The 25,955-nt window shown below is 50.2% G+C and overlaps 1 protein-coding gene across 1 annotated transcript in view; it reads left to right on the forward strand.

Annotated features, from left to right (window-relative positions):
* Window positions 1-25,955, forward strand: part of BACE2 (beta-site APP-cleaving enzyme 2) — an 80,440-nt gene that overhangs the window by 8,398 nt on the left and 46,087 nt on the right. The window contains exons 3-8 of the mRNA XM_023745698.1: window positions 6,348-6,564; window positions 9,764-9,892; window positions 11,289-11,423; window positions 12,772-12,873; window positions 17,573-17,722; window positions 23,511-23,679. Of these exons, the coding sequence (XP_023601466.1) occupies window positions 6,348-6,564; window positions 9,764-9,892; window positions 11,289-11,423; window positions 12,772-12,873; window positions 17,573-17,722; window positions 23,511-23,679 (902 nt within the window). The remainder of the gene's footprint in view (window positions 1-6,347; window positions 6,565-9,763; window positions 9,893-11,288; window positions 11,424-12,771; window positions 12,874-17,572; window positions 17,723-23,510; window positions 23,680-25,955) is intronic.

Below are 25,955 nucleotides of genomic sequence, written 5' to 3' on the forward strand. Positions count from 1 at the left end.
GCTGAGCCCGATCGAGGCGGCTCATCGCTGACCTGCAGGCTCGTCTTGTTGTCAGCTGCCCCCCCCCCCCTCCGAGCTTCACCTTGTCTTCCTCCCTCTCCTGTCCTCCGTCTCCCAGGCTTTCATGGACTTACAGGAACACAGATTTATTATTGCAAAGCTACGGACCGTGAACGTAAAGGACGTGTGATGCATTTGTCTGCCGCTTTCAGGTGACGATGGCATTTGGCCTGAGGCACACTTGGCACCGTCGGCACTCGGTGGAGGCCAGGAGGAGGTTCTCGCTGCCTTCCCCAGTTTTTCAGAGGCTTCTGCTCTGAGCGCAGCGCCTGCGCTGTGATGCCTCAGTTTGCTTGGCTCTCTGATCTCCCTCGGTTATAACAAGGCTCGGTTGGGTTTGTCGGCCTCCGATTCAAGTCCCCCAGACATGGGGTATTCAGGCTTCATGCTTCCTGAAGCATTTCCCCAGTAATTGGGGATTGGGCTTGGGGCTCTTTGACAAGGTCTCTTTGATTTATGAGATGAGACCTCAGGCTACCGTGAGTCATTTGTGTGGCGCGTTCCCATCAGACGCCCGCTGCCCAGGGCGGCGAGTTTCCCGAGAACTACTCTGCAGCAAAAGGGAGACGGTGTGCTTTTCAGAATGTGCTTCTTTTTTAGCCAATAAAACAGCCTCCAGCCAGTTGGCTCGATGAGAGATTCAATAGACTCATCCTTCCTGACCTACTAATCTATTCAGGAAATTAAGTATAATTCTATTAGCATTTCCCCGCCTCCCACACTCCACCTGGGGTGGAGCCCGCAGATCAGCGAGGCATGGGAGCAATTTCTTTCCTCGACAGGGGCCTGCCAGTGGAGTTAGAATATGCGAGAAGTACCTGGTGACCTGAAGGAGGCTGAGCTGGACAACCCGAGACCAAATGCTTCCTCTGTCCATGTGACAGTGACAGACATTTTTGCCTGATTTTTTCCCCCAAATATGTTTTTACTGATTTTAGAGAGAGCAGAAGAGAGAGAGAGAGAGGCAGGCATCAATGATGAGAGAGAATCCTCAATCAGCTGCCTCCTGCACGCCCCCTGCTGGGGATAGAGCCCGCAACCTATGCATGTGCCCTGACTGGGAATTGAACTGGTGACCTCTGGATTCATGGGTGGACACTCAACCCCTGAGCCACACCGGCCAGGCTTGCCTGACTTTTTAGATAAGGTATTGACCCTGCCCCGTTGTTTGAGTGGCCGGGGGGACTGGCCCTATTGGAGCCCACTCGCATGTGCCATTGTTGAGAATGCTGATGAACCACCAGGTCAGGCAGGCTAACTGAGAGCCCTCTGGCCGTCTGCGACTCACTGTTCTGGTCACTTCCAGGACCATGGAAGAGTCAGGGGGGATCTGGTCCCCGGGTCAGGCCAACCATCCTGAAGGTAACTCTGGAATGTGCAGAGACGCCCCAGGAAGGAGTCGGCGGAGTCCTGTGGGACCCTCCGGGGTGGCGTGACTCAGGAGAGCCCTCCTCCTTCTCTTTCATGTTTTCTGAAACCATCCAGGTTTCTTTTGCAATAACAACATGTGCTGGGCTCTCTTCTCCTCCGTCCCATTGATTTCACTTTTCAATCCCAAGTTCCCTGAACACCCTTATCAGAGTGAATTTGGTTCAAAGCGATTTTATTGCGGTGCGTGGACTTTTTCCTGGCTCCCAGCGTCCTTGATGGATTGCTGTTTCTGGGCACGCAGAGGGATGCTATCAAGAAGAAGCCGATCTGGGCTCCCTCTCGATTTGGTTAATTAATGTGCAGAGCAGTTGAGAGCCAAGGCTTTTCACCGCCAAGAGGTAGGACGTTACAACGTGAAGAGGGAGGAACGCACTTGTTTTTTAATTTAGTGCTGGAAACTGCGCTGCTAACCCGCAGAGCTGCTTACGGTTCGTCTCTGGGCCCTCGGTTGGGTTTGCGGGTCTCAGGGGATATGGTTTAGGAGTGCTTTCTCCCTTTGTTTGGTTCTGTGCTTTCCGCAAGGGCCGCCATTAGCCACGTGTGGCTCGTTAATTAATGTTAAGTAAATGTTCCGTGTTTAGCCACACCACAGTCACTTTTGAAGTGCTCCATAGCCACCATGGCTGCCGTATGGGACGGCATCCAGAGACTATTTCTCACAGCAAGGTCTCATGGGCAGTGCTGGTCTGAAACACAACTGTACCTTTTTAAAAATATGTATATTTTTATTGATTTCAGAGAGGAAAGGAGAGGGAGAGAGTGATAGAAACATCAGTGATGAGGGAGAATCCTTGATTGGCTGCCTCCTGCACACCCTCCACTAGGGGTTGAGCCTGCAACCTGGGCATTTGCCCTTGAATAGAACCTGGGACCCTTCAATCCGCAGGTCCATGCTCTATCCACTGAGCCACACCAGCCAGGGCCAACTGTACCGTCTATAAACCTGCACTTTCTGGCCGCCTTAACCAAGCCTTCCCCACACACTTCCCCCCTCCAGTGGGGGTGGCTAGACCTCAGAAGGAGACAGTTTTGGATATTCAGTGAGAGTAGCTCTACAGAAGATTTTCTAGGGGGAAAACCTCCTACATTCTCTAATAATTCATACATTGAGTAAAGGTAACAAGTGATTAGATCATTATAACAGCAGCTATTTTTGTTGTATACCTGCTGTGTCCCAGGGTTTTGTTCCAAGTGCTTTACATAGTCACTCTTTAATCCTCAAAATTAACCCCACGAGGTATGGTGCTGTATTCTTCCCATTTTGAGTTGAGGAAACTGAGGCATGGCGAGGTTAAATGACGTGACCCAGGGTCACACAGCTGATAAGTGGCTGCACTGGTATTTGAACCTGAGCAGTGTAGCTGCAACTGCCTCTCATCTCTCTGCAAATGACAACAAAACATCCAGATTGTCCCCCGCCAAGAGGGGACTGGCAGCCTGGTTGGAAAACTACAGAAGGCATATTCAGTAGATGTTCAGGCTCTCAGCGCGAACATGAGCAGATTCTATTGTTCTCTGTAGCCTGGACGCAGTGAAAGTAAAACCATTTCTCAAAAGAAAGTGATGGTACTTTTCCACTGTTTGGGGGAGATAGCTGATCTCCAAGATCAGGAGCTGGCAAACTAGCTGTCTGCTTTGTAAATAAAGTTTTATTGGAACACAGCCAGCCAGGCACATTTGCTTATGTATTGTCAGAGGCTGCTTGCTCATTATCCTCACAGAGCCAAGTAGCTGAAACGGAGGTCATGTGACCCACAAAAACTTAACCATGTATTTTCTGGCCCTTTACAGAAAGGGGGTGCCGACCCTGTGCTAGATCACATTCTCCGAGCATTTCAAAATAATTAGCATCTTCTGTTAGCAGTCGTGTGTTTTTTAACTTGAGGGATGACCCCGAATTGTCAGAAGGGACTGAATAATTCACTGTTTTTATTATTATTCAGCGTAAACGAATGCAGCCCCGGCTCTCTGCCAAGCACACCTGAATTTCTGTCGGCACTAACGCTTGGCATTTCACCAGTCCTCAGGCGCCCACCTTTCCCTGACCAGACTCTGCACATTCCCTAAGTCATTTCTGGAGAGCCCCAGGGCTCCCCACTCGAGTGTCCTCTGTACCTGCCCTTGTCAGGGCTGTGCACGTCATGTGCTCTCACTTTAAGGATGTGAACTAACGTAGTAAATATTAAAGTTATGCATTCTTCATAGTCTACATTCCATTACAAAGTTAGAATGAATTAAGTCTTTCCAAAATCTGTCTGCCTTGACATTCTTAAAATAACTTTCCCCCCTAATGATAAAAGTTTTATATATATATATATGTATATATATATATATATATATCCCCTAATGATAAAAGTTATAAATAGTTTTCCCCTAATTATAAAGGTTACATATATGAAAGTTATAGTCTTGGCCAGTGTGGCTCAGTGAGTTGGAACTTTGTGCCATATACTGAAAGGTTGCAGGTTTGATGCCTAGTCAGGGCACATACCTAGGTTGCCGGTTTGATCCCTGGTGGAGGCACGTATGGGAGGCAGCTTATCAATGTTTCTCTCTCTCTCCCCCTTTCCCTTTCCCTCTCCCTCCCTCCCTTCCACTCTCTCTAAAATCAATAAGCATACCCTCGGGTGAAGATATTTTTAAAAGTTATATATTCCCCTAATTATAAAAGTTACGTGTTCTCTTGCCCGGCTGGGATGGTCATTGGTTGAGTGTCAACCCATGAACCAAGAGGTCACCCGAGCCTGATGCCCAGTCAAGGGCACATGCCCAGGTTTCGGGCTCGATCCCCAGTAGGGGGTGTGCAGGAGGCAGCTGATTAATGATTCTTTCTCATTGATGTTTCTATCTCTTTTTCCCTCTCACTTCTTCTCTCTGAAATCAATAAAAAAACATATTTTAAAAAGTTACTTATGTTGTCCTAAATATTAAAGTGACGTGTATGAAGGGCCTAACCACATTTCCCCCACAAAACCCCACCGCGCTTCTTGAAGAAGATTCTGCCACATGTATACATTTTTTTACCTTGTTTTTTTTGTCATTGGAAATTTCTCAGTAAATACTGTTTTTTAGTGCTGTGTAATATTCCATCATATGGGTGTATGATAATTTACTAAGCAGCTCCTCTGTGTGGGCATGTGGGTGGTTTCCAGTTGTTACTGTTCTCAGTAAAACATAATGACTGTCTTTGTACATAAACCTCTGTCTGCTTCCTGGGTGTCTCCTTAGGGTCAGAGTCTCAGAAGTGCAATTTACTGAATCAAAGGCCATTATTTTAAAACCTCTCTGATGTACCAAAAAAAGAAGGTCTTGTCATCTCTGACTAACTTTGCTTCCCGACTCCAAAGAGGACTGCACTAATTCATGGAATTCTAACACAAAGGAGTGTTAACATTAATGTTTAGAGACTTAATATTAGGACAGAGGGGGAGTGAAAACTGGAGGCCACCAAGAACACTCTAGACCAAGCATGTCAAACTCACGAACCCCGGGCCGCATGTGGCCCACAACGAATATTTTTGCGGCCCAGTCAATATAACGGTATGTAAGAAACGTTTTAATACAAATTTCGTAACTTAATTTTTACAATATCCTGTTATACATCATTATTAATAACGAACTATAACATTCGCTAATGACTGATTACTATCATTGTGTTGCATTCACTTCCCTCACATGCCTGACGTGCAGACGCACCATTTCTCTCCACTGATACTAGCAGTGAATATTTTAGCAGCCGATGGCCATGGCATTAGTCTTGGACTGACTTGTTTCGTGTGTGCAACAGGAAATATTTCACTTTCGGAGAACAAGAAAAATAGGTTTATTTGCATTACGCTTATTCATTTGTGTAGTTATTCAGTGTCTGGTAAGTTAATGTTCAAGAAAAAATATTAATTTTTATTAAAATGTTCTATTATTTTATGTTAATGATTACTCATTTATTTCAGTCCTTTGTACTCACTGTGTCTCTATCGAAATAAACCCACGTTGCTATGAAAATTGAAGCTTTTGTTTTCTTTGCGGCCCACATAAACTTAAACCATGTTTATTTGGCCCGTGTTAGCCTTGAGTTTGACATGCTTGCTGTAGCTCTATCCCCTGGATAGCTCTCATCACGGGAGTTTTATGTGTTCACTTGCCTGTTGTCTGTCTGTGTCATTTGTCCTGTCCATGGTCTTACCTCGTTCTGTCACTGTGTTTGAGTAACTCCTACGCTTAGGGCTGTATGCATATGGGGTGGGAGATGGTGTCGCAGTAATTTGTATCAAGCATGCCATTGCTTCACCCCCCCACATTCTGCTGTGAGTCTGATCAACTTTGGGGCATTGGGGGGAGCCCTGAAGGAACCTGGGACATCAGGGGGTAGTGTGGGGCCTGAGGGGGAGGGAGGCCTGTGGCGTTGGCGGGAATGGCTTCGTCTTTACTCACTTCACTGGTTGTGTGAATCTGAGCCCTCGGCCGCTGCTGGCACAAGCTGGTGGCGCTGCTCACCCCTCCCTCTGTAACCAAGCCCGGTGCAGGGTCCCCACCCAGCCAGACGGCCAGGCAGGTGCCCACACTCAGTTGTGCCTTCACGGGCTGACACAGTAACGTGAAGCAGCTGGCGTGTGGGCCTTTACGGGGGTGCGAGAGGGGTATGCATAGGGGCCACGTGTTAACCCAGTATTTCCTGCTACAGCTGTCACCCACACAGTAGTAGCGATCCGTGTGGGGGAGATGTGGCTGTGTCCAGTGCACACTGGTGGGAACTGCTTGCAGCTGACTGGGTTTAGGACAGCTGTCAGCCACCGCGGCCGGCCGGCGGGACACGGACACCAGGCAGAACACGACCCTGCCTTCTCCTCTCCCTCCAGGTCCAGCACTTACCGTCCCAAGGACTTTGATGTCACCGTGAAGTACACACAAGGCAGCTGGACGGGCTCCGTGGGGGAGGACTTGGTCACCATCACAAAGGGCTTCAACACCTCCTTCCTCGTCAACGTCGCCACCATCTTCGAGTCGGAGAATTTCTTCCTGCCTGGCATTCAGTGGAATGGGATCCTGGGGCTCGCTTACGCGGCCCTGGCCAAGGTGAGCATCATCGGGGGCCGAAGGAACGGAGCGATGGGAGGAGGTTCCGCAAACCCCTCATCAGAGGAGCTGGTGAACGGGTCCAGGCCGTCGGAGATGGTCACACAGTTTATGAAATTTCTAGGCATTTTTAAAATTAAAGGTTCATGGCACAATTTTTGAACCTTCCTGCAAGATAACCTGGTACCCTTACTTATTGTTCGTCTTTTGTTTTTATCTATTTTGCTCGTATAGTTTGAAAATATTGAGAACCTGAATCGCTTTGTGGTTTTGTTTAGGAGTTTTTATTAGCGTAGGGTTCAGAGAAAACACATTTATTACAGTCAGACGCTCCTATGAAGATGGAAGCTACAGGGGACACGGGACCTCGGCAGGGGGTGGCCCGGCAGGCTGAGAGGGCCTGTGAGGGACACCTGCGGCCGGAGCAGGGACACCTGGGGAGCGAGCCTGCCTTGGGACCACCGGCCACTGGAAGTAGTCACAGGCTGAGGAAAAGGGGGACCCTTGCTCTCGGCAGCATCAGCGCCTTCGCAAGCAGGAAGGGCAGGGCTGCACGCTCTCCAGTGTTTGCCATGGAGGAAGCGCCGCTGGCGGGCGGGAGAGGGAGGCGAGCTGGCCGAGGCCAAGGCCGGGGACTTTCCACAGGGAAGGGCTGCCAAGGGCAGGCGACTTAGATACTGAGCACCTCTGGGCAGGTCTGCAGACACCTGAGCAAAGCAGAAGGAGGTCACCCCTCCTGCCTGTGCCCGGGCACCACACCTCCTCGCTCAGGGTCAGGTTTTGAGCAGAGCTAAGTGGGAGCCCGGGCAGGAGCAGCAGGCCGGGCAGGAGCAGCAGGCTGGTGACCACAGAGCCCCAGGGGTCCCTGAGGATCCCAGAGGGAAGGCCTGCTCTCTCGCCTCATAAGGACATTTGTTCCAGCTCAAGTTTCTAGCAAATGGTGCAGGGGCGGGGAGGGTTGGGGTGTAGCGGGGACAGTGAGCGGGCAGGGGGATGGTCCCCAGCCCTGTGGCTTCTTAAGGAGAAAGACTAGCCTGAGACACGCGGCTGAGAACATCAAAGACGTCAGTTCTCGTGAGCTCCCCGAGGGGCTGACTTGTAAGGTCAAGTTACCCCACTTTTGAGGTGTGTTTACTGAGGATCAGAGGTCCCACCTCGCCCAGGACAGTCAGAGCCCCAGCTGCCGTGTCTCACTGTCTGTGGGGCCCAGACCAGTTCCGGACCCCCCTCTTTTCTCAGTACCTAGGCCAAGCTTAGTATGAGATTTGCGTGACTTTCATTTCTTAATATATTTTCACCAACCATGTGACCCCGGGCAAAACATTCCATCTTCATGTGACTTTGCAAGTGAAAGATGTGGGTCTGACTGTTTTCATGCTGATTATTTGGAAGACGGTAGAGGCGAGCTAAATGATCCGGAATGACTAACATGTGAAACTTCCCTTGGGAATAACTACGTGGGGGTTTCCAGACTTTCCATGTGACCTTTTATCTTTTCATCTGTGAAATTCCAAGACGAGCAACAATTGGCCCCACACTCGTGGAGCTGGGGAGACAGAGAGAATGTGTAGGGAGCAGGGACAGGCAGGGCGGTTGGGTGGTGGCCCCAAGTGGGTTGACAAACAGTGAGTGGTGGCCATGGTGTGTGGCGGTCCCTGGTGGACCCCAGATGCTTCCCACCGAGGAACCACCCACGGGGGCTCCCCTCCTGCAGATGCTCAGGTCCAAGCATCCCCCTGAATCAGGTTCTCTTGGTCGTGGGAACGGTGTGCTTTGAAACCTCTACAGGGGCGCTGGGCACAGTCCTACTGAGGTGACCTGACGGAATCGTAACAGACCCCTGACTGTGCCAGGCTCTGCGCCCAGCCTTTATGAGATAACACCCATCTAAGCTGAGAACCGCTCTGGGAGTCCATTATCATCCCATTTTACAGATTGGGAAACAAAGGGGCAAGGCCCAGGGTTAAGCAAGGGTGGAGCGAGGATTCAGTCCTGCGCAGTGGTTACCTTGCTGCCTCTCAGGGAGATGGACGACAGGATAATACTCACCTGGGTCAGCACCAGCCCAACCCATGTCCACACCCCCTGGGTCAGCACCAGCCCAACCTGTGTCCAGAGACGCCTTCGTCTCACTCACTGACCCAAACACAAAGTCCTGCAACAAATCATAGAGACATGGTCCCAGACTCGCCAGATTCCACGGGAGCTGAGTGGGAGACCGTGCAAATGAGCTCAACAAATGGGAAGGTGTATGTTTGCTAGGGGGGCTCTCTCCTTCCTCCCTGAAGAATTATAGATCATAAGTTTTATTATCTTGTAGATAATAAATGATCGTGCCTTCTGTGAACCACACGTTGTTGGAATATGCCTATAGCATCCATGCTACTACAATTAAGTTTGCACCCAAAACTAACCCTCACAGTGACTAACTCTCCTATCTCCCAGCTGTCAAAGCCAAAATCTAAATGCAAGCCTATGACCTTCCTTTGTGACCACCAGCACCCGTGGCCCACCCCCACCTCAGAGCTGTCTGTAGACCGTCCCTCTCTCTTCTGAGTCCTGGAGCAATGGGGGCGTCCTCGCCATGGATGGCTACGTGTAAGGAAGGCATAGAGTGAAATTCGGCGGTGGGGAATCAGTGATCCAGCTTTTCAACTTGAGGAGCAGAGCAATGCTTCTTTTCCGCTAAATCCCCGCTCACCAGAGTTCAGCAGACAGCTGGCCAAGCCACGCCCTGTCCCTGGTCTGGGGTCTGAGACAAACTGTCCCCTGGGTCCGGCATCTCTAACTTGCATGATGGGCAGACAACTGTGGCTGAAAGAAGTGCAGACAACCTCCGGCCCGGGAGACCCTGCTCTCTCCTTCCTCCGAAATGTCTGCAGTTAGAGTCCACCCGCTACCGTGGAAACCCACTTCCCCAGCTTCTCACGCCGCCTGGCCGGGCAGTCGTGATGATAAATGGAACAGCCTCCCCATAGCTTCCGGGAACACTCTCACTCCTACAACCAACAGGAAAAATGCCACGCGGTAGGAAGTCCTGTTGGAGGGTTGTGAGTTATTGTTGAAGGTACTTAATCCTAAGCTTGTTTATTGTTTAGCCGCGAGAAACGGGAAATACAAATACGCAGTGGTGTCGACCCTGGGTCACTCCTCGTCTGGCCCGTGAGTCTGAAGCCTTGTCCCTGTCCTCCCTCCGCAGCCATCGAGTTCCCTGGAGACGTTCTTCGATTCCCTCGTGACGCAAGCCGGGATCCCCAACGTTTTCTCCATGCAGATGTGTGGGGCGGGACTGCCCGTGGACGGATCTGGTACCAACGGAGGTAGTCTTGTGGGTATCTTTCCGTCTGAAAGAGGCGAAAGAAACTCACAAACCACTGGGGCTCTTTTTTATTTTATTTTATTAAAGACCCTGATAGAAATACTAGACATGTAGGCAAACACCAGTCTTGGAAGGGTTTGATAATCCTTATTATAGAACCTTTTAAAAAATGAATAAGATTAGCTATTATTTTTACCTTTCCTAATCGTCCTGCCATCCCAAAGATGATTCTCATGGCTCCCCCAGATTCCATTAAAGTTTTTTTAAAGTTTTCCTTTGAAAGGTAACTGGTTTTGATGGGTGGGGGAGGGGCAGGTGAGAAATAGTAGGGGGTGTGCAGGTGGGCCTCAATCTGGGGAGGGGACGCAAAGGCAGTGCCTGTGATTTCATACGTTTGGGGAGACAAGAACACCTGTATGTCATCCCCCCCCCCAATACAAACACACACACACACACACACACACAGAGCTAAAGTGTTAGTTAGTGAAACAGAATCATTCAAGGCCATCAGCCCTGAGTGTCCCTTGATGGAACCTGCACCCTGATGTCTCAAGCAGGAGGTGACAGGTGAAAGCACAGGAGGGCGCCTTCCTCAGGGTGGGTGCTGCCTACGCCTTTGCTCTCCAGCTGTGAGAAGCAGGCTCGGCCACTTGCATTTGCTATCAGTGCAGTTGCTCTTTCCTTTTAAAATACATTTATATTGATTTCAGAGAGGAAGGGAGAGGCAGAGTGAGAGATAGAAACATCAATGATGAGAGAGAATCATTGGTCGGCTGCCTCCTGCACCCGGTGAATCCCGAAACCCAGGTACATGCCCTTGACCAGAATCAAACTGGGACCCTTCAGTCCGCAGTCCGATGCTCTATCCACTGAGCCAAACCGGCTAGGGCAGTGCAGCTGCTTTTAATACCTGGTTACCCCCTCTTCAGAGGAGAGGGGGGCCTAGGATTTGTGGAGCAAGGTTCTGTAGTTTTGCAAAATGAAGTTTTGATTAAGGAAGCTCCCTTGTGTTCTGCTTCCGAGCACTGTGTGGGGGAGGAGGGCATCCTCTGTTCTGAGGGCTAAGCCACGGTCAGGCTGGGTGGTTAACTACTTCACTGCATTTCTTTGGGGCACAGTCTGCGTACGGTGAAGCTGGAGTTACGTGTGCTTCCTGTCGGGGAGGGAAACCCCAGAGCATCTTGATTAGACCGGGGCAGAGTGTTGTCTGACCTGTGGCTACTAGGCCCTTAACGGTCCCTGTTCACTTTTCAAGCATATACTAGTACATTTGTTTTGTAACATCAGACTGGAGTGAAAGTACGATTCCAATGAGGGACTGACTTACAAGGGCACGCTGCTTGGTGTCACGTGCTGTATGCCTGGGTGTTTTCTCTCTCATCCCTGTTACTATTTTCCTTCCTAGGTCCTGGGAGGAATTGAACCAAGTTTGTACAAAGGAGACATCTGGTATACCCCGATTAAGGAGGAGTGGTATTATCAGATCGAAATTCTGAAGTTGGAAGTCGGAGGCCAGAGCCTTAATCTGGACTGCAGAGAGGTACCTGCCCTGTGAGCTCTTTGTGCCTACCTGTCTGTGTGTGCCCGAGGCACCTAAATATGGCGGGTGGGACCTGCATATGAAAAATCAGAAGGTACATTACACCACAAGATAAATCAAAGACTCATGACATTAAAAGTTACAGGGCCTTCAGTTGTATGACAAGTTTAAATCGACCCCTCTCTAAAATAAATAAAAATGTTTTTTCACCATCACTTGGCTTAATAGGAAAAAATTAGCACAACATGGTGAGTGAGGAGAAGTACCTGGAGCTATACCTTCGCCATTCCTATGGGCCTGGTGGTCCCTGACTCTGCTGAAGAGGCTGCATATACGGGTTCCATCAGTGTCAGGGACAGAGGGGGTCAAAAATAAGCCGAACGAAAGTAAAAATGAATCATCAGCTTTATTTTTCCTTCAGAGTTAACCATCCCCCACCCCCCTATATAATTCTCACTCAGAGGAAAGTTACGCCCTAAGGATGGGAATGGCTTGCTATGCTAAAAGGAGGCAGGTGTGCAGGGCTGCAAGACCAGAGCCATTACGAACCTGCTCACACCGCTCACGGCATGGTGGCGTATTTGTGGCACATGATGGCATCATGATTATGATGACTTGAGGGAGCCTTCGTCCACTACGATATTCTCAGCATGGTTTATGAAAACCCCCAGCATTTCATTATATCCCTCCCTCATGCCTCCAACCTCGGCATCCCACCCTTTCATACGCCCCGTCACAGTCCCCCACCAAGGCCCATGCACACAGACGCCTCTGAGAAACCCGCAGACATGGGATAGACGGCGGTCCGTTCCACTGAGACTGCACGTCCACAGCTCTGTGTTTAAGGTCAGAGGGCACTTACTCGCCATGAAGGAATCCAGTGGTAGAACCCCAGGGCCTGAAATAAAATACAGACTGTGTGCGGGTGTGTGATGCTCTGACTGAATGTGGCTCTGGTTCTCTTTCCATGGGCAGCATAAGGGAGGGTTGGCTTGTGTGAGGTGTGCAAATGGCATTTAATGTGCCATCGCACCCTCTGAGGACAAGGGGGTCTTCCCTGGTTGCCCGGGGAGGCTCCCGGGCAAGGGCATTTGGACACCTCTGCCTGAGGGACAGGCTCTGCATTGGGAGGGCTGTGGATTTTGGTCACGTCGCTTCCCTTTTCTGGCCTCAGTTCCTTCATCTGTGAAGTGAGAATGGGCTGAAAGTTAGTTCTGAGAATGTAAAATTCATGGTAACCACCAAGGAGGGGCCGTGGCTGCTCGAACTTGTCCGTAACGGATGCCCAGTGATGGCGGGCTGGTGCCGTGTCACTCATGCGCCTTCTCTCCCCTCCTTCCCCTTTTAGTATAACGCGGACAAGGCCATCGTGGACAGCGGCACCACACTGCTGCGCCTGCCCCACAAGGTGTTTGATGCGGTGGTCGAAGGCGTGGCCCGCGCGTCTCTGGTGAGTCTCAGGGCGCGGATGGACCTCGGAGAACACCAGGTCACGACCACGTGCTGGGCAGCGTTACCCTCTATTCCAGTGATGGCGAACCTTTTGAGCTCTGCGTGTCAGCATTTTGAAAAACCCTAACTTAACTCTGGTGCCGTGTCACATATAGACATTTTTTGATATTTGCAACCATAGTAAAACAAAGACTTATATTTTTGATATTTATTCTATATATTTAAATGCCATTTCACAAAGAAAAATCAACCAAAAAAAATGAGTTCGCGTGTCACCTCTGACACGGGTGTCATAAGTTCGCCATCACTGCTCTAATGGTCTCCCTCTGAGGGTTTAAGGGTTGTGTGTTTTTTAACTATTACTTATTAAGTTCACAATCTTATTATTTGATGTTAACTGGCAAATAATTATTTCATTTTAACCTGGGAGAACTGGGATCTGAAGGTGCAGCGCCTTTTTTTGTATTTCAAATGATGGTGTAGTTGGTGCAATACAGTTTTTTAATCTAAGAAAAAAAATTGGCAATATACTACGTTAAAATAGTAAACCAGGAATATGCGTGTAGCCTTTAAAACTAAAGAAATAAACCAAAAATCATACTCCTTTCAGGCCTCATTAAAGCCATGTTGGGATTTTAATTCTGTTGTAAAAGAATGTGATTTATAGGTGACAAGGACTAGTTGGCCAATACAATAATTACTGTATGGTCACGTTCAGTAACACAATTGAAATTGCGGTCAAAGACAAGTACCTTTTGGGGACCTGGCTGATGGTATTCCCAGGGTGACCCCAATTTTCCAGTTTGGGGCATCAGAGTGGACCAGCTGGCATGGATTGGGAAGGACACAGCTTTGGGGTGAGATGGAATTGAAGTTGGTCTGGTTTCTGGCTGTATGAGCAGGGTGCCTGGGGGAGGGTCACGGGCCCTCTGAGAGCCCCACGTTGTCAGCGGGGTTGTGCTGAGGTCTAGGGTCCAGTGCCTGGCACCCAGGTGCTCGGGAAAGAGGAGCTGCTAGCCAGTGAACACACTGCGGTGCTGCTACTGTGTGAATGCAAGATACACATTTCCCCCAGCTGCTTGGGTGTTTTATCATAAACATCTGTCCACGCAGGGCCACCCTGGCAAAGTCACCGGAAATGAGTGTTTCCCAGAGTCGTTATCCTGTTACTAACTCGGCTGGTTATCTCGGGGATGGCCAAATTCAAAGAATGATTGATAGGAAAAGGCACAGCAGTTGCTTTATTACAGGTGATGGCGGGAACCTGGGGAGGGAGAGAGGGCTTGTCCTGAATAGAAACTTCAAAAGCCTGAAACTGCCATGGGGCCCTGGCCGGTGTGGCTCAGTGGTAGAGCATTGACCTGTGCACTGAAGGGTATTCCCGGTCAAGGGCACATACCTGGGTTGCAAGTTCATTCCCCGGCCCCAGTTGGGGCGCATGCGGGAGGCAACCAATCGATGTCTCTGACATTGATGTTTCTCTCTCTCTCCCCCTCACTCCCTTCCACTCTCCCTAATAATCAATGGGAAAAATTTCCTCGGGTAAGGATTAATGATAGATAGATAGATAGGATTAATGATAGATAAATAGATAGATAGATAGATAGATAGGATTAATGATAGATAGATAGATAGATAGATAGATAGATAGATAGATAGATAGATAAATAGACAGATAGACAGACAGACAGACAGACAAAACTGCCCTGGGAAGAGCAGCAGGCAAACAAAAAGAATGCAGAGGGGAAATAAAAAAGCAAGAACGTGGAGGCCCTTTTGGAACTGAAAAGTCTTCAAGGCGGCAGCCCAGAGCCGTCTAATATCCACTGAATCAGACAAGAAACGGCGGTGAAGTTTTAGAGCCTGACATTCAGAATGCTGGCGACAGATCAGACCAGGCTCGATGCTCGAATTACGGAGCCATCTGCCCATTTCCCTCAGCAGTGAAAATGTCCGCAGCAGAGTCCACACGAGCCTCGTCAGGTGTAATGCTCTGAGCTATGAACGCTTCCCCTGGGCCAAGGAAGTGCCTGACCACCAGCGGAACCTCTGCGGCCGTGAGAGCGCGGGGCTGTGGCGGCAGGTGTTGGCACCCCGAGGTCATCAGATCACGGGTTGGGCAGTGCCTGGCTCTGTAGGAAAACCACGAGTTGGAGGAAGGCAGTTACGACATTGTTTGCCTTGTCGCCACAGATCCCGTGAACCGGAGCCTGCGTCAGGAGGAGCGACCTGGGAAGGCGGTTTGTCTGGGGCAGGGTGTGCACTGCTCTGCGGGCCTTTGTGTGCGCACCAAAGGCGCGTTTGTTCTCTCTGGGCTGGGCCCTGGGAGCCGCTCCGGCCTGGTCTTCTTTCGGGTCAGGGAAAGGCTGGCCTCGGAGAGCGAACACAAGACGAACGTTGGGCTCTGGCTCCTGCGTGGACTGTCGCCTGGGATTATAGAAACGCATGGTGGGTGGGTGTGTATTTTGAAATGAGCCCGGTGGGGATTTGTGTGTGGCCGAGCCTGGGCTCCGCTCCTGCCCAGCTGTGGCGCCCTGCGTCTCAGGCCGCGTGCTTCTGCACCTCTAACACGCACAAGCAGAGGACCCCGCTTCCAGATGACTTCTGGCATTAGAGCTCTGTGACCTGAGGCCTGAACCCCCACGTGGCTTAACCCCGGAGGCTTTCCAGACTCCTTTGGAGGCAGGTGGTCCCAGAGCTGGTTCTGAGCTGGGCCCCTCAGGCCAGTGACTTGGCCTCTCTGAGCCTCATTCGCCATCTGTGGCCGGACCTGCTCTTAGTGCTGACGTTAGAGCTGTGGGCCGTGGGGCAGCCGAGCCACCCTTTCCAGCAAAATGACTGCCTCGCCTCATCGTCTGGCAAGAGGTTCGTCCCTAGGACGCCCATTTCCAATCGACTTCCCTTTTCTCAAAGGAGAAACTGCATTAAAGCCCGCATTAGAGATCTTGCAGGTCACTCCTGGGCGGTCCAGGGGGCAGCCTTGATGGATGGAGAGACACAGGATATTTTCTCGCTCTGTACCCGGCGGGAGGGAGGGCTGGCGCCTGTGTGTGCGGTTGTGTAGCACGGGACACACCCGGTTCATGCTGTCCCGCCACGGTGTCCTCTGTACCTGCCCCACATGTTCTCCACGGCCGCGTGCTTACTGCCTCGGCTTCCATCACACCCTCCTCCCGGCACCTCTTCCCAGCCCTGGGCCCTGTTGGGGGGTCTCTCTCCCTGCCCATTTCTCTGGGTGGGTCCTAGGCCCCAAGTGGTCTGTCCACGGCCACATCACCGCGTCCCACCCTCCTGTCCGGGACTCTGGAATTCAGCGTCTCGCCCTGGCTCAGCCCCCAGAGTCTGGACTCCGGCAACAAGTGACCTGCACGTCCCACTTGAGTGCCGCAATGACACCGGTGCGCCACAGAGCCCAGGCCTCTGAGAAACGATTTCTGATAAATGCACAGGGGTGCCCTGGTTCTCTCCGTGCCTGTCTCATGCGCCTTCCTGTCCTCTGCACCAGCCTCCGTGGCTGTCGTCCGTGTCCCCAGTGCTTTCGTCTGCCCTCCCCCTGCACCATACCTCACCCATACCCTTTCGCCCTTTTGTCCCTCAACTCAGCCCAGGTGTTCCTACCTCAGGGACAAACACCCGCCTTCCTCCCCGTCAATACTCTCCTAGCTCTGTCCCCACCACATACGCCCCCAGCTAACGCCCGAGCAGGGCTCTGTGCTGGAAGGGGCACGTGTGGTAGCCAAGGAGCCTCCCACACAGTCCTCCCTCGGGGAGCCGGCAGGCCCAGGGCAGGCCTGCTCTGGTGCCTTCGCTGGTCCTGGCGAGATGGCGTGGCTGGAACCTGTCATTCACTTAAAGATTCAGCAACTAGTAGACATGCTTGGGTGACTGTCCTTCCAGTCCCCTGACGAGAGGCACAGGTGGACGTTCTGTGTTCCCGCCCATTCATATTTCCCACAATCTTTCCTGAATCTCCCTGATGGGCTAGGTGTTAGGACCGGAAGTGGATGCAGACAGCAGGCCTCTGTCCTTAGAGGGCTCAGATCCTAGTGCAGGAAACAGAAGTGAACCAAACATAGTAAATGTCAAACTAACTGCTACAGGGGAATACCCAGTGGAGGACCAGCATTCTGTGGGGGAGTTAGGGAGGGCTTCCTGGAGGAGGCATCATCTGAGCTGAGATATGGAGAGAAGGATGTTCCAGAAGAGCGGAGCGCTCACAAGGGGCTCTGCACCTGGGGAAGCTCGCTGGGCACGGGGAATTCAAAGGAGAGGTGATGCCTGGAAGGTCCTGAGGGCCACATTTAGGATCTGGCCTCTCTTTTAAAGGGTCATTGCCAACTACTGTGTTACCTTGGGCAAGCCGCTTCACCTCTCTGTGCTTTGGTGTCCTCATCGTGAAGTAGAGGGGGTAATGTTACCGCACTGATGGCGGTGTTTGAGGATTGATGTAATTATGACTGCAAAGCGCTTATAAAGGTGCCTAATGCTGGCGAGTGCTCCACAAGCCTCAGTGTTTTAATAATTGTTATTTGTCAGCACCGTTACCCCCCAGAGGACTGATGGCTCCGCTGTGCTGTCCAAATTAAACCCTGTTTATCCCCGTGGGCATCTGGCGAGGTGACAAGAAAAGCCGGGAGCTGTTTCCTGTTGACGCGCCAGACTAGTCATTAGTTCTCACGTTACCGTGTTTTGTCTAGATTCCAGAATTCTCGGATGGTTTCTGGACTGGGTCCCAGCTGGCATGCTGGGCGAATTCCGAAACACCTTGGTCTTACTTCCCGAAAATCTCCATCTACCTGAGAGAGGAGAACTCCAGCAGATCCTTCCGCATCACTATCCTGCCTCAGGTATGAGCTTGGATTTGGGCTTTTCTCTCTTCAACGTGTAACATGCAAAAGTAAAGCCCTTCATGCATAATATCTAATCATTGATACCTAACACAGGCACAGATATACAGTGGTGCCGAGTGACAAACAGCCACAAATAGCAGCAGCTTTATCAGTGAGCGTTAATTCCTGCTCAGGAGCCTGGGTGGGTCTGCTGATCTCCTGGGCTTGCTCACCTGTGTCTGGCCAGCTGGTGTTGGCTGGGTCTAGGTTGGCTTTAGTCTAGGATGGTCTTGGTCTAGGTTGGCTTTAGTCTAGGATGGTCTTGATCTATGTTGGCCTTAGTCTAGGACAGTGATGGCGAACCTATGACACGCGTGTCAGAGGTGACACGTGAACTCATTCGCGTGTCAGAGGTGACACGTGAACTCATTTTTTTGGTTGATTTTTCTTTGTTAAGTGCCATTTAAATATATAAAATAAATATCAAAAATATAAATCTTTGTTTTACTGTGGTTGCAAATATCAAAAAATTTCTATATGTGACACAGCACCAGAGTTAAGTTAGGGTTTTTCAAAATGCTGACACGCCGAGCTCAAAAGGTTCGCCATCACTGGTCTAGGATGGTCTTGGTCTAGGTTGGCCTTAGTCTAGGATGGTCTTGGTCTAGGTTGGCGTTGGTCCAGGTTGGTCTTGGTCTAGGATGGTCTTGATCTAGGTTGGCCTTGGTATAGGATGGTCTTGGTCTAGGTTGGCCTTAGTCTAGGATGGTCTTGGTCTAGGTTGGCCTTAGTCTAGGATGGTCTTGGTCTAGGTTGGCCTTAGTCTAGGATGGTCTTGGTCTAGGATGGTCTTAGTCTAGGTTGGCGTTGGTCCAGGTTGGTCTTGGTCTAGGATGGTCTTGATCTAGGTTGGCCTTGGTCTAGGTTGGTCTTGGTCTAGGTTGGCGTTGGTCTAGGATGGTCTTGGTCTGGGGTCTGGGATGGCCTCATTTGCTCTGGTGCCTAGGTCAGTGGAGTGATAGAGCTGTTTGTTGTCTCACCATCCAGTGGTGACTCATGCAGTGGTTTCTTCTTCTGAGAGAGAAGAAACTCAAGGACTCCTGAAGTCTGGGCCCAGAACTAGCCACCCTCTCCTGCACAGTGCTGCCCACACAAGGCCAAGGCCAGCCCAGACTCCCGGGTGGAGAAGTAGACACCACCTGCCAATGGGAGGAGCTGCAAAGTCACATCACAAGGGGTGGCTACAAGGAAAGGTCAAGAATTGAGGACATTTTTGCCACATCTCCAATAATACCAGTAGATGGGTTTTTCCTACTTATTTATAAATAAAGAATAAAACTGGATTCTCAGAGATTAAGACATCATTTCCCCCATATGCAATAAATCATTGATTCCTTCTTCATCCTAGGCATCTAATTAAATAGACCAACTTCTGTCTTCCTTAGTCATGTTCTCGCCTCTTCCCACAGCTCTCACTATGTCACTCACACCCCCTTCCATCACCTCAGGAACCTCCAACGTGCCCTCCAGGCACCCATGTCACCGCTGTGTTTCCCTTTACAACTATTCCAGGTCAATATTCCTGAACCGCAGCTTTCAGTGCCACTATTTACATGCTGATGGTCTCTTTCCCTGGTGTGGCCTTCCAGGACCTCCTCGCTGGGCCCTTCCTTGCTTTCCTGCCTATTTCCTGCCTATTTCCTGCTGCACCCTTGACCCTCCACTGATTGATCACTGTGCCTGCTCCGTCTCCTAACCTTTGCTTTCACCACTCCCCACCCCTCGCCTGAAATGCCCTCTGGTCCCCACTCCATCTGTGTATCTAAATTCTTCCCATCCTCGAAGACCCGACTCAAACAACCCATCTTTTGTCGAATCTCTGCTGAGCAGAATAACCCGTTTGTGAGCTTGCCCTTCAAACCCATAATGCGAGTTTTCCAGGCTACTCATCGGGCACGGGGCCATGTCTTTAGGGTGTATATTATGCCGTTGCCTTTTTTCCTTCGACTTCTGTTTTCTGAAAAAACACACACACTTCTGTTTCTTCCTCAATTATTTTCTTGAAGATGAGAACCATGAGTTTTGAAGACCACCCTCCCTTCCCCAACACTGCCATGCAGTGGAGGGTAGGGCCCTGTAACTGTTAAATGGCAAAGCCCTTGTGCCTTTGCCATATAATCTGGTGAATTTGAGATAAAGGAGTGTGGCTGGGAGGTAGGAAAGGAGGAATAATTTCAGAAGAAAGAAGTAAGTGATAATACTGCCTTGTCTCCATTTTCAACTTTACATAGTGGGAGGGGGGTGGCATTCCAGAAATGGGCACTTGTTGGGGAAAAGACTGGAAATACAGCCCGGCAGAGGGCACTGCCCTGAACGTACTCGCCCTGTCTGCGTCTGCCTCTTTAACTATGAAGGAGAAATAGTAATACTTTCAGTGGCATTTTCCATTTTCAGAAGACGGCTGTGTCCTTGGATGAACAGCACTGCAAAGAGTGATGTTTTTGGACTGTGTTTTCAGCATCTTTAAAATAATGTACTCTTTCTGATTATATTTTGCCCTGCCAACCGCCAAATGTGGACATTATTTCATCAGTGTGGTTTGTAACTAAAGTTAAAGCCTAGCTTGAGGACACAGGTGGACGTGTTCTGGCAAATAAATGGCATGTGGGTGGTTGGCAGAGGCCGGGACTCACAAGAAGCAGGAGGAAAAAAGCAGGCAACCAGGGAAAAACCTATTATGTCCAGGACAGGTAATAGCCGGCACGGGGTGAGTGTGGGGGCATAGGGAGGCAGGTTGGGGAGGTGGCATCCATGTGGGTATCTCTGAGTAAGAATCCAGTCTTATTCTCACTTAGGAGACTGTAGATTTTGGGGGGTTGACTTTGACATGTTCACATTTTCGATTTTTAAAAACCGACATTCCCCATTGTTTTTCTGACTTTTTATTCAACATCACCATGTTTGCTTCCCGGTGCCTGCTGGGAGGGACGTGGATGGGCGGTTGGAACCATCCCCTGCTGAGAACCACACACACTCCATATGCTGGCCACACCCCTCAAGGTCGCACTGGGGTCATCTAACACCTCAGCTCTGCCTGCCCAACCCCTTTCCTAACATTCAGGGCAATCCCAGGGCTCCTTGTCGCCGCAGTATTAGACTGGGGTCCCTACCTGGGACCTTCCAGGCACCAGCAGTCAGAGCAGGGGAGTCCGGTTTGTCACCAGCACCATTTTCCAAACACACACGAGCTGAATTCTATTTGGCCTGTTCAAAAATCAATTTCCAGCTCTCAGACAAATTCTGATTTCTTTTTCACATAACCCTGTACGTGTAAATAGTTTCAGTCTTGGTGCCACTGGTTCGCCCGTTTGTACTCAGTTGAAGGCAGCCAGTTTCTTCTGAGATCCAGAACTACCACAGCTTTCCCAACATGTGACAGATCTGCAGTCTGGAATTTTTATTGGGAGTCGACTGGGGCCCACAGAAAGGCCAGAGGAAAAGATACAAATTCTGTTCGTATCAGTATCATCAGTTGCATCATACTTGCATTATGGAATTAGTTCATTCAAAGGTAGGGGTGTGTGTGTGTGTGTGTGTGTGTGTGTGTGTGTGTGTTTCTGTTTCTGTGACAGCTAAGCCACCCCCCCACCTTTTCTTAATTTAACACTGATCAAAGCTTAGCCCCACTCATTCATTTGACACGCATTTATTGAGGTCTTCCTATATGCCTGGCATATACTGGGTGCCTAGGCGCCGGGCATACAGGGAGGAATAGAATGATGCCTGGCCTGGAAGAAGGGTTTGCAGACAGACAAACCAATCAGTGCAGGGTTCTACCTGCCGGAACAGCTGCCTGAACACAGCAGCTGCTTGATGCCCAGCAGTCGGTGACTCCAGGCACTGCCACCATGTGTCCTCGCTCCCCTCTCTCCTTGCAGCTCCTCTCCCTCCCATCTGCCCTGCAGGTGAAGTACAGTGATGTTCACCTTCCTCAGGGTCAGTTTGATCACTTATGTTTTCACCAGCACAACTTCCGGCTTCCTTTTCTGTTCAGATTTTAAATACTGTTCTTGTGCCCACCAATCCAAAAGACCCACGCTCGGCCCAGTCTGCCTCCTCCTCCACCTCCATCAATCATCATACGGAAGCCCCTCCCACTGGTCTCCTTTCAATCTTTGCTCATCCCTCCAAAATCCCTCCCTCTCACATCCCCACAAGGCCCGAGACAGCCTATCTATGAGTAGTGCCTTGTTCCTCCAAGTTTTTCTTAGCGCTTTCATCCTTTAGGGCAAAGTCCTCCTCACTTATTTTGTGCTTTATTGCTTTCCTCCCTCCCCCAAATATTTGTCATGTCATACCAAGCCATTCTCTCTTCTTAACTGCCTACATTTTAATACTTTTCCATTAAAAAACAGAGGAATTGTTACTAATATGATATTGATTGGCTCGCTGATTGTTTTAAGACTTAACTCATGTCCCCAGTAACTCTTGCCTCTTGGGGGCCTCAGGACATGGGCCTCACACATGTCAGAACTTCTTATCCGTGGATGCCGTGTCTTCTCTCTGATTGTGACGGCTTTCCCCTCTCGCACTGAGGGAATCATCCTACCTGTGCCTGCCGACTCTTTCTTAGAAGACACCATCACTTTGGAAAGGTGGTATCCTGGAGCCAGTTAGGAACCTTTGTGGTACTAGATCAGGACAGAAGGGGCCAACGATGACCTGGACCAGGGTGGTGGTGATGGAGATGGGAGAAGTGATCAGATTCAGGTTCTGTCTCAAAGGAAGGCTGCAGGCGCTGTGTGCGGTTTCGAAGGGAGGTCAGAGATACTGACCTGGCGCTCTGGGACCGGAGTAAAGGCTGTGTGTGGATTTACTGAGACAGAGAGCCTGGAGATGAGCAGATCGGGGCAATAGCCAAAGTTCAGTGTCATTTTCTTAGTGGTACATTTGAGATGCCAACTGAGCGATGAGTGGGGACAGAAGCGTGTGGCAGTGGCAGCAGAGATCTGGGCTGGACATAGAGATTTGGGAGCCTCGGCATAGAGCGCGGGGGATGTACTGAGGGCCATGGGGCTGCTTGAGCCACCTGGGAGGAAAGATAGAGGAAGCCAGAGCTCCGCAGTTCCCGGATACGGACAGGTGAGGAAGGTGAAGCAAATCCAGCACAGGTGCCTGCGAGGGAGTAGCCAGTGAGTTAGGAGGAGGGAGAGAGGACCCTCTCTTAGAGATGAAAGGAAGAGAGTTTTGACGAGAGAACTAGTAGGTCAACATTATCAATAGAAGGGACTGTTGGAACACTTCTGACTCAATATTTACTTACCTGTCTCCCCCTTAGATGGGAAGCTTAGCTGGGACAGGAACCATGTGTTATTCGTCCTTATAGTGCTGGTACCAAGGGCAGTGTCTAGGCTCAAAAAATAACTGGTTGGCAGATGGTTGAATGGATGGAAGGACAGATGGATATACGAATAGGTGGGTGGATGGATGGATGGATGGATGGATGGATGGGCAAACAGACGGACGAATGGCTAGATGGATGGATGACTTGATGAATGGATGACTAAATAGATAGGTGGATGGAAGTCTGCTTACGGTTGTCCCTGTATACAGTTACAGGTGGTGTACATGTTCCTGTCACTCTCACTAATGTTTATCACCACCATGCTTACGGTTTCAGCTCCTAGAGCTGTAGCGCCCCATAGCATCTTGGAGAGTTCTGAGCCCCCTGTGACCATGACAGTTGTGTGATGTTGACTGATTTGTGCTTTTTCTTGCTTGTTTCCTCTGTCCTCTTCAACAACAGCTTTACATCCAGCCCATGATGAGGGCTGGCCTGAATTATGAGTGCTACCGATTCGGCATTTCACCTTCCACGAACGCGCTGGTGATTGGTGCTACCGTGATGGAGGGCTTCTACGTGATCTTCGACAGAGCTCGGAAGAGGGTGGGCTTCGCCGCAAGCACCTGTGCAGGTGAGCGATGCTGGCGTCGGACAGGGAGCCCTGCCTCCAGAGCTCTTGTCAGTTCACTCACTTGGGAGCACTTCTCGACAAGTCAGTTGTGTTGAATTCATCCACTCATGCCTGTAATCGTGATCAAAGTCTTGTTGGTAAAATGTACTGGGGTTTGCTGCGAGGAAAAAGCGAGTTCACCCACGTAAGACTTTCATTGCCGTTCTTGGCACGTGGAAAAGGCTATTAAGGGTTGTCATTCCTGTTCCCTCTCATATTAAACTTGCATGGGCACCTCATCCCAGGAATAAAAATACTCCAAGGGGCCTGGGGGTGGAACGTCAGAGTTTGACAGTGCAAGGACTGAAACAGAAAATTCACAGATAAACTATGTAGATTTTTTCCTCAAAGAAATCCTATAAAATAAGAAATCAATGCTTGTCACAGCTATTTCTCAAAAACCTAAAATAATGAGACCAAGGAGCCCGTTCTTCTGACAGAAGTCCTTTGTGAGATGGCATGACGGTGACAGGGCAGCATTGTTCTGCGAAGCCTGGCTTGAGGCTGAGCCAGATCTACGGAGAAGCCACAAGAGCACGGTCAAGTTGATAGGATGGTGACACTCCTTAAACTTGAAAATGTCTCAGAGTTGACAGGAGGCTTGAGATGGAGTGTCCCCACCGCACACGGGTGCTCACGACTAACAGTCGAGCTGGTAAGGAAAAGGCAAGTCATAGATGGAGAGCGGAGACCAGTGGAGGAAGCGCGTGCCCCAGGAAGCGTGTGTCAGGCCACCATGTCTCCAGTCGGGTGTCTGAGGACTGAAAAGGTCTGGGGCATCGGTCAGGGTCAGGAACAGAATGAATGAAGTGCTCAGGGATAGAACAACTAAGCAGATGTGAGGTAGGAAAAAGAACTAATGACAGGAGGTGGAACAGAAGAAAACTGGGGAGATAGTGAAATACACGATCACCATGTAGTGGAGGAAAGGAAACAGAAATTTGATGAAAGACAGCCTTAAACTTGAGACATAGTTGTAGGACAGGCAGGAACGCTAACCAACCAGACCTTCACTCTGATCTACAATTAACCAGAGTTTGCCTGGCTGGTGTGGCTCCGTGGTTGAATATCGACCTATGAACCGGGAGGTCACAGTTCAATTCCCAATCAGGGCACATGCCCGGGTTGTGAGCTCGATCCCCAGTAGGGGGTGTGCAGGAGGCAGCTGATGAATGATTCTCTCTCATCATTGATGTTTCTAAAAATTTTCATAAAAAATATTTTTAAAAAAACAAAAATTAAAAATAAAATTAACCAGAGTTTGGAGGAGAGTCATGGAGAGGAGGGTGAGCGGGAACTCCAGTCACGGCTGATTTGTTCAGGAGGGAGAGATTCCAGCTGTTATTTCTTGCTGCCGAAGTCGTGGTCTCAAAATGGGAGTCCTGGGAAATAAAGTTGGCAAGTGATGCGTCATATTCTTGTCCCCGCGCACTGCCATCCCCACAAAGTAAAGGAATGTGGAGAACAGGAGAGAAATGTGAGAAGGGAAAATTACCTCTGGAATCCTTAGGCCAGTTCCCATTCTACATAAATAAAATCCCCCCATCCATGAAGGTATGGGCGGTGCTGTGATGTACCTTCTTAAATGTCAGCGCAGAGTTCTTCGACTTGTCTTTGTGACCAGACTCGGGGGCTGGAGACTTGTCATTTCTGAATCTTGGTCATGAGCAGAGGTGACCCTTTCAGACGGACGCTAACTCTTCCAGCTCATTTGCTGTCCACTGAGGGGGTCCCCTCTCCCTGCGTTCCCTGGGGCTGCACAACCTGGAACACCGTGTCTCCCAACTGTGGGCGTTTTACTTCTTTAAAACCGGGGAATCTAAGAACCAAAGCAGTTTCCCCACAATTCCCTGGTTAAACGCCACCGAAGTAGATGGAGGCTGCTATGGCAACAGCCGCTGCATCGTCCACTTTAGTGGCTGCTGCGGAGACCGCCATCCCGTCTGCTGCTGCGGGAAGTGCTGTGGGCACAGCTAACACGAAGCCTCTCTAGGCAGAGACGTTTTCCTGCGAGCCATCCTGAATTCCTGGTCAGGTGTTTGTATTGAAGTTTGGTTCTGCTGTTTGTTGAAAATATATCTAAGGTGTGGGCACTCAGCCCTTCGATTTGAGCAGCGGTGGGAATGCACGCTGAGTCTCCTCTTCGGTGCAAATCGCTTAGCCATTAAAGTAATGGCTCCCCTCAGGGCTGCAGTTAGGAGCCAGGCATGGTCTGTGGTACCATAATAAACGGAATG

Source organism: Myotis lucifugus, unplaced genomic scaffold (assembly GCF_000147115.1).
Source record: "Myotis lucifugus unplaced genomic scaffold, Myoluc2.0 scaffold_571, whole genome shotgun sequence".
NCBI lineage: Eukaryota > Metazoa > Chordata > Mammalia > Chiroptera > Vespertilionidae > Myotis > Myotis lucifugus.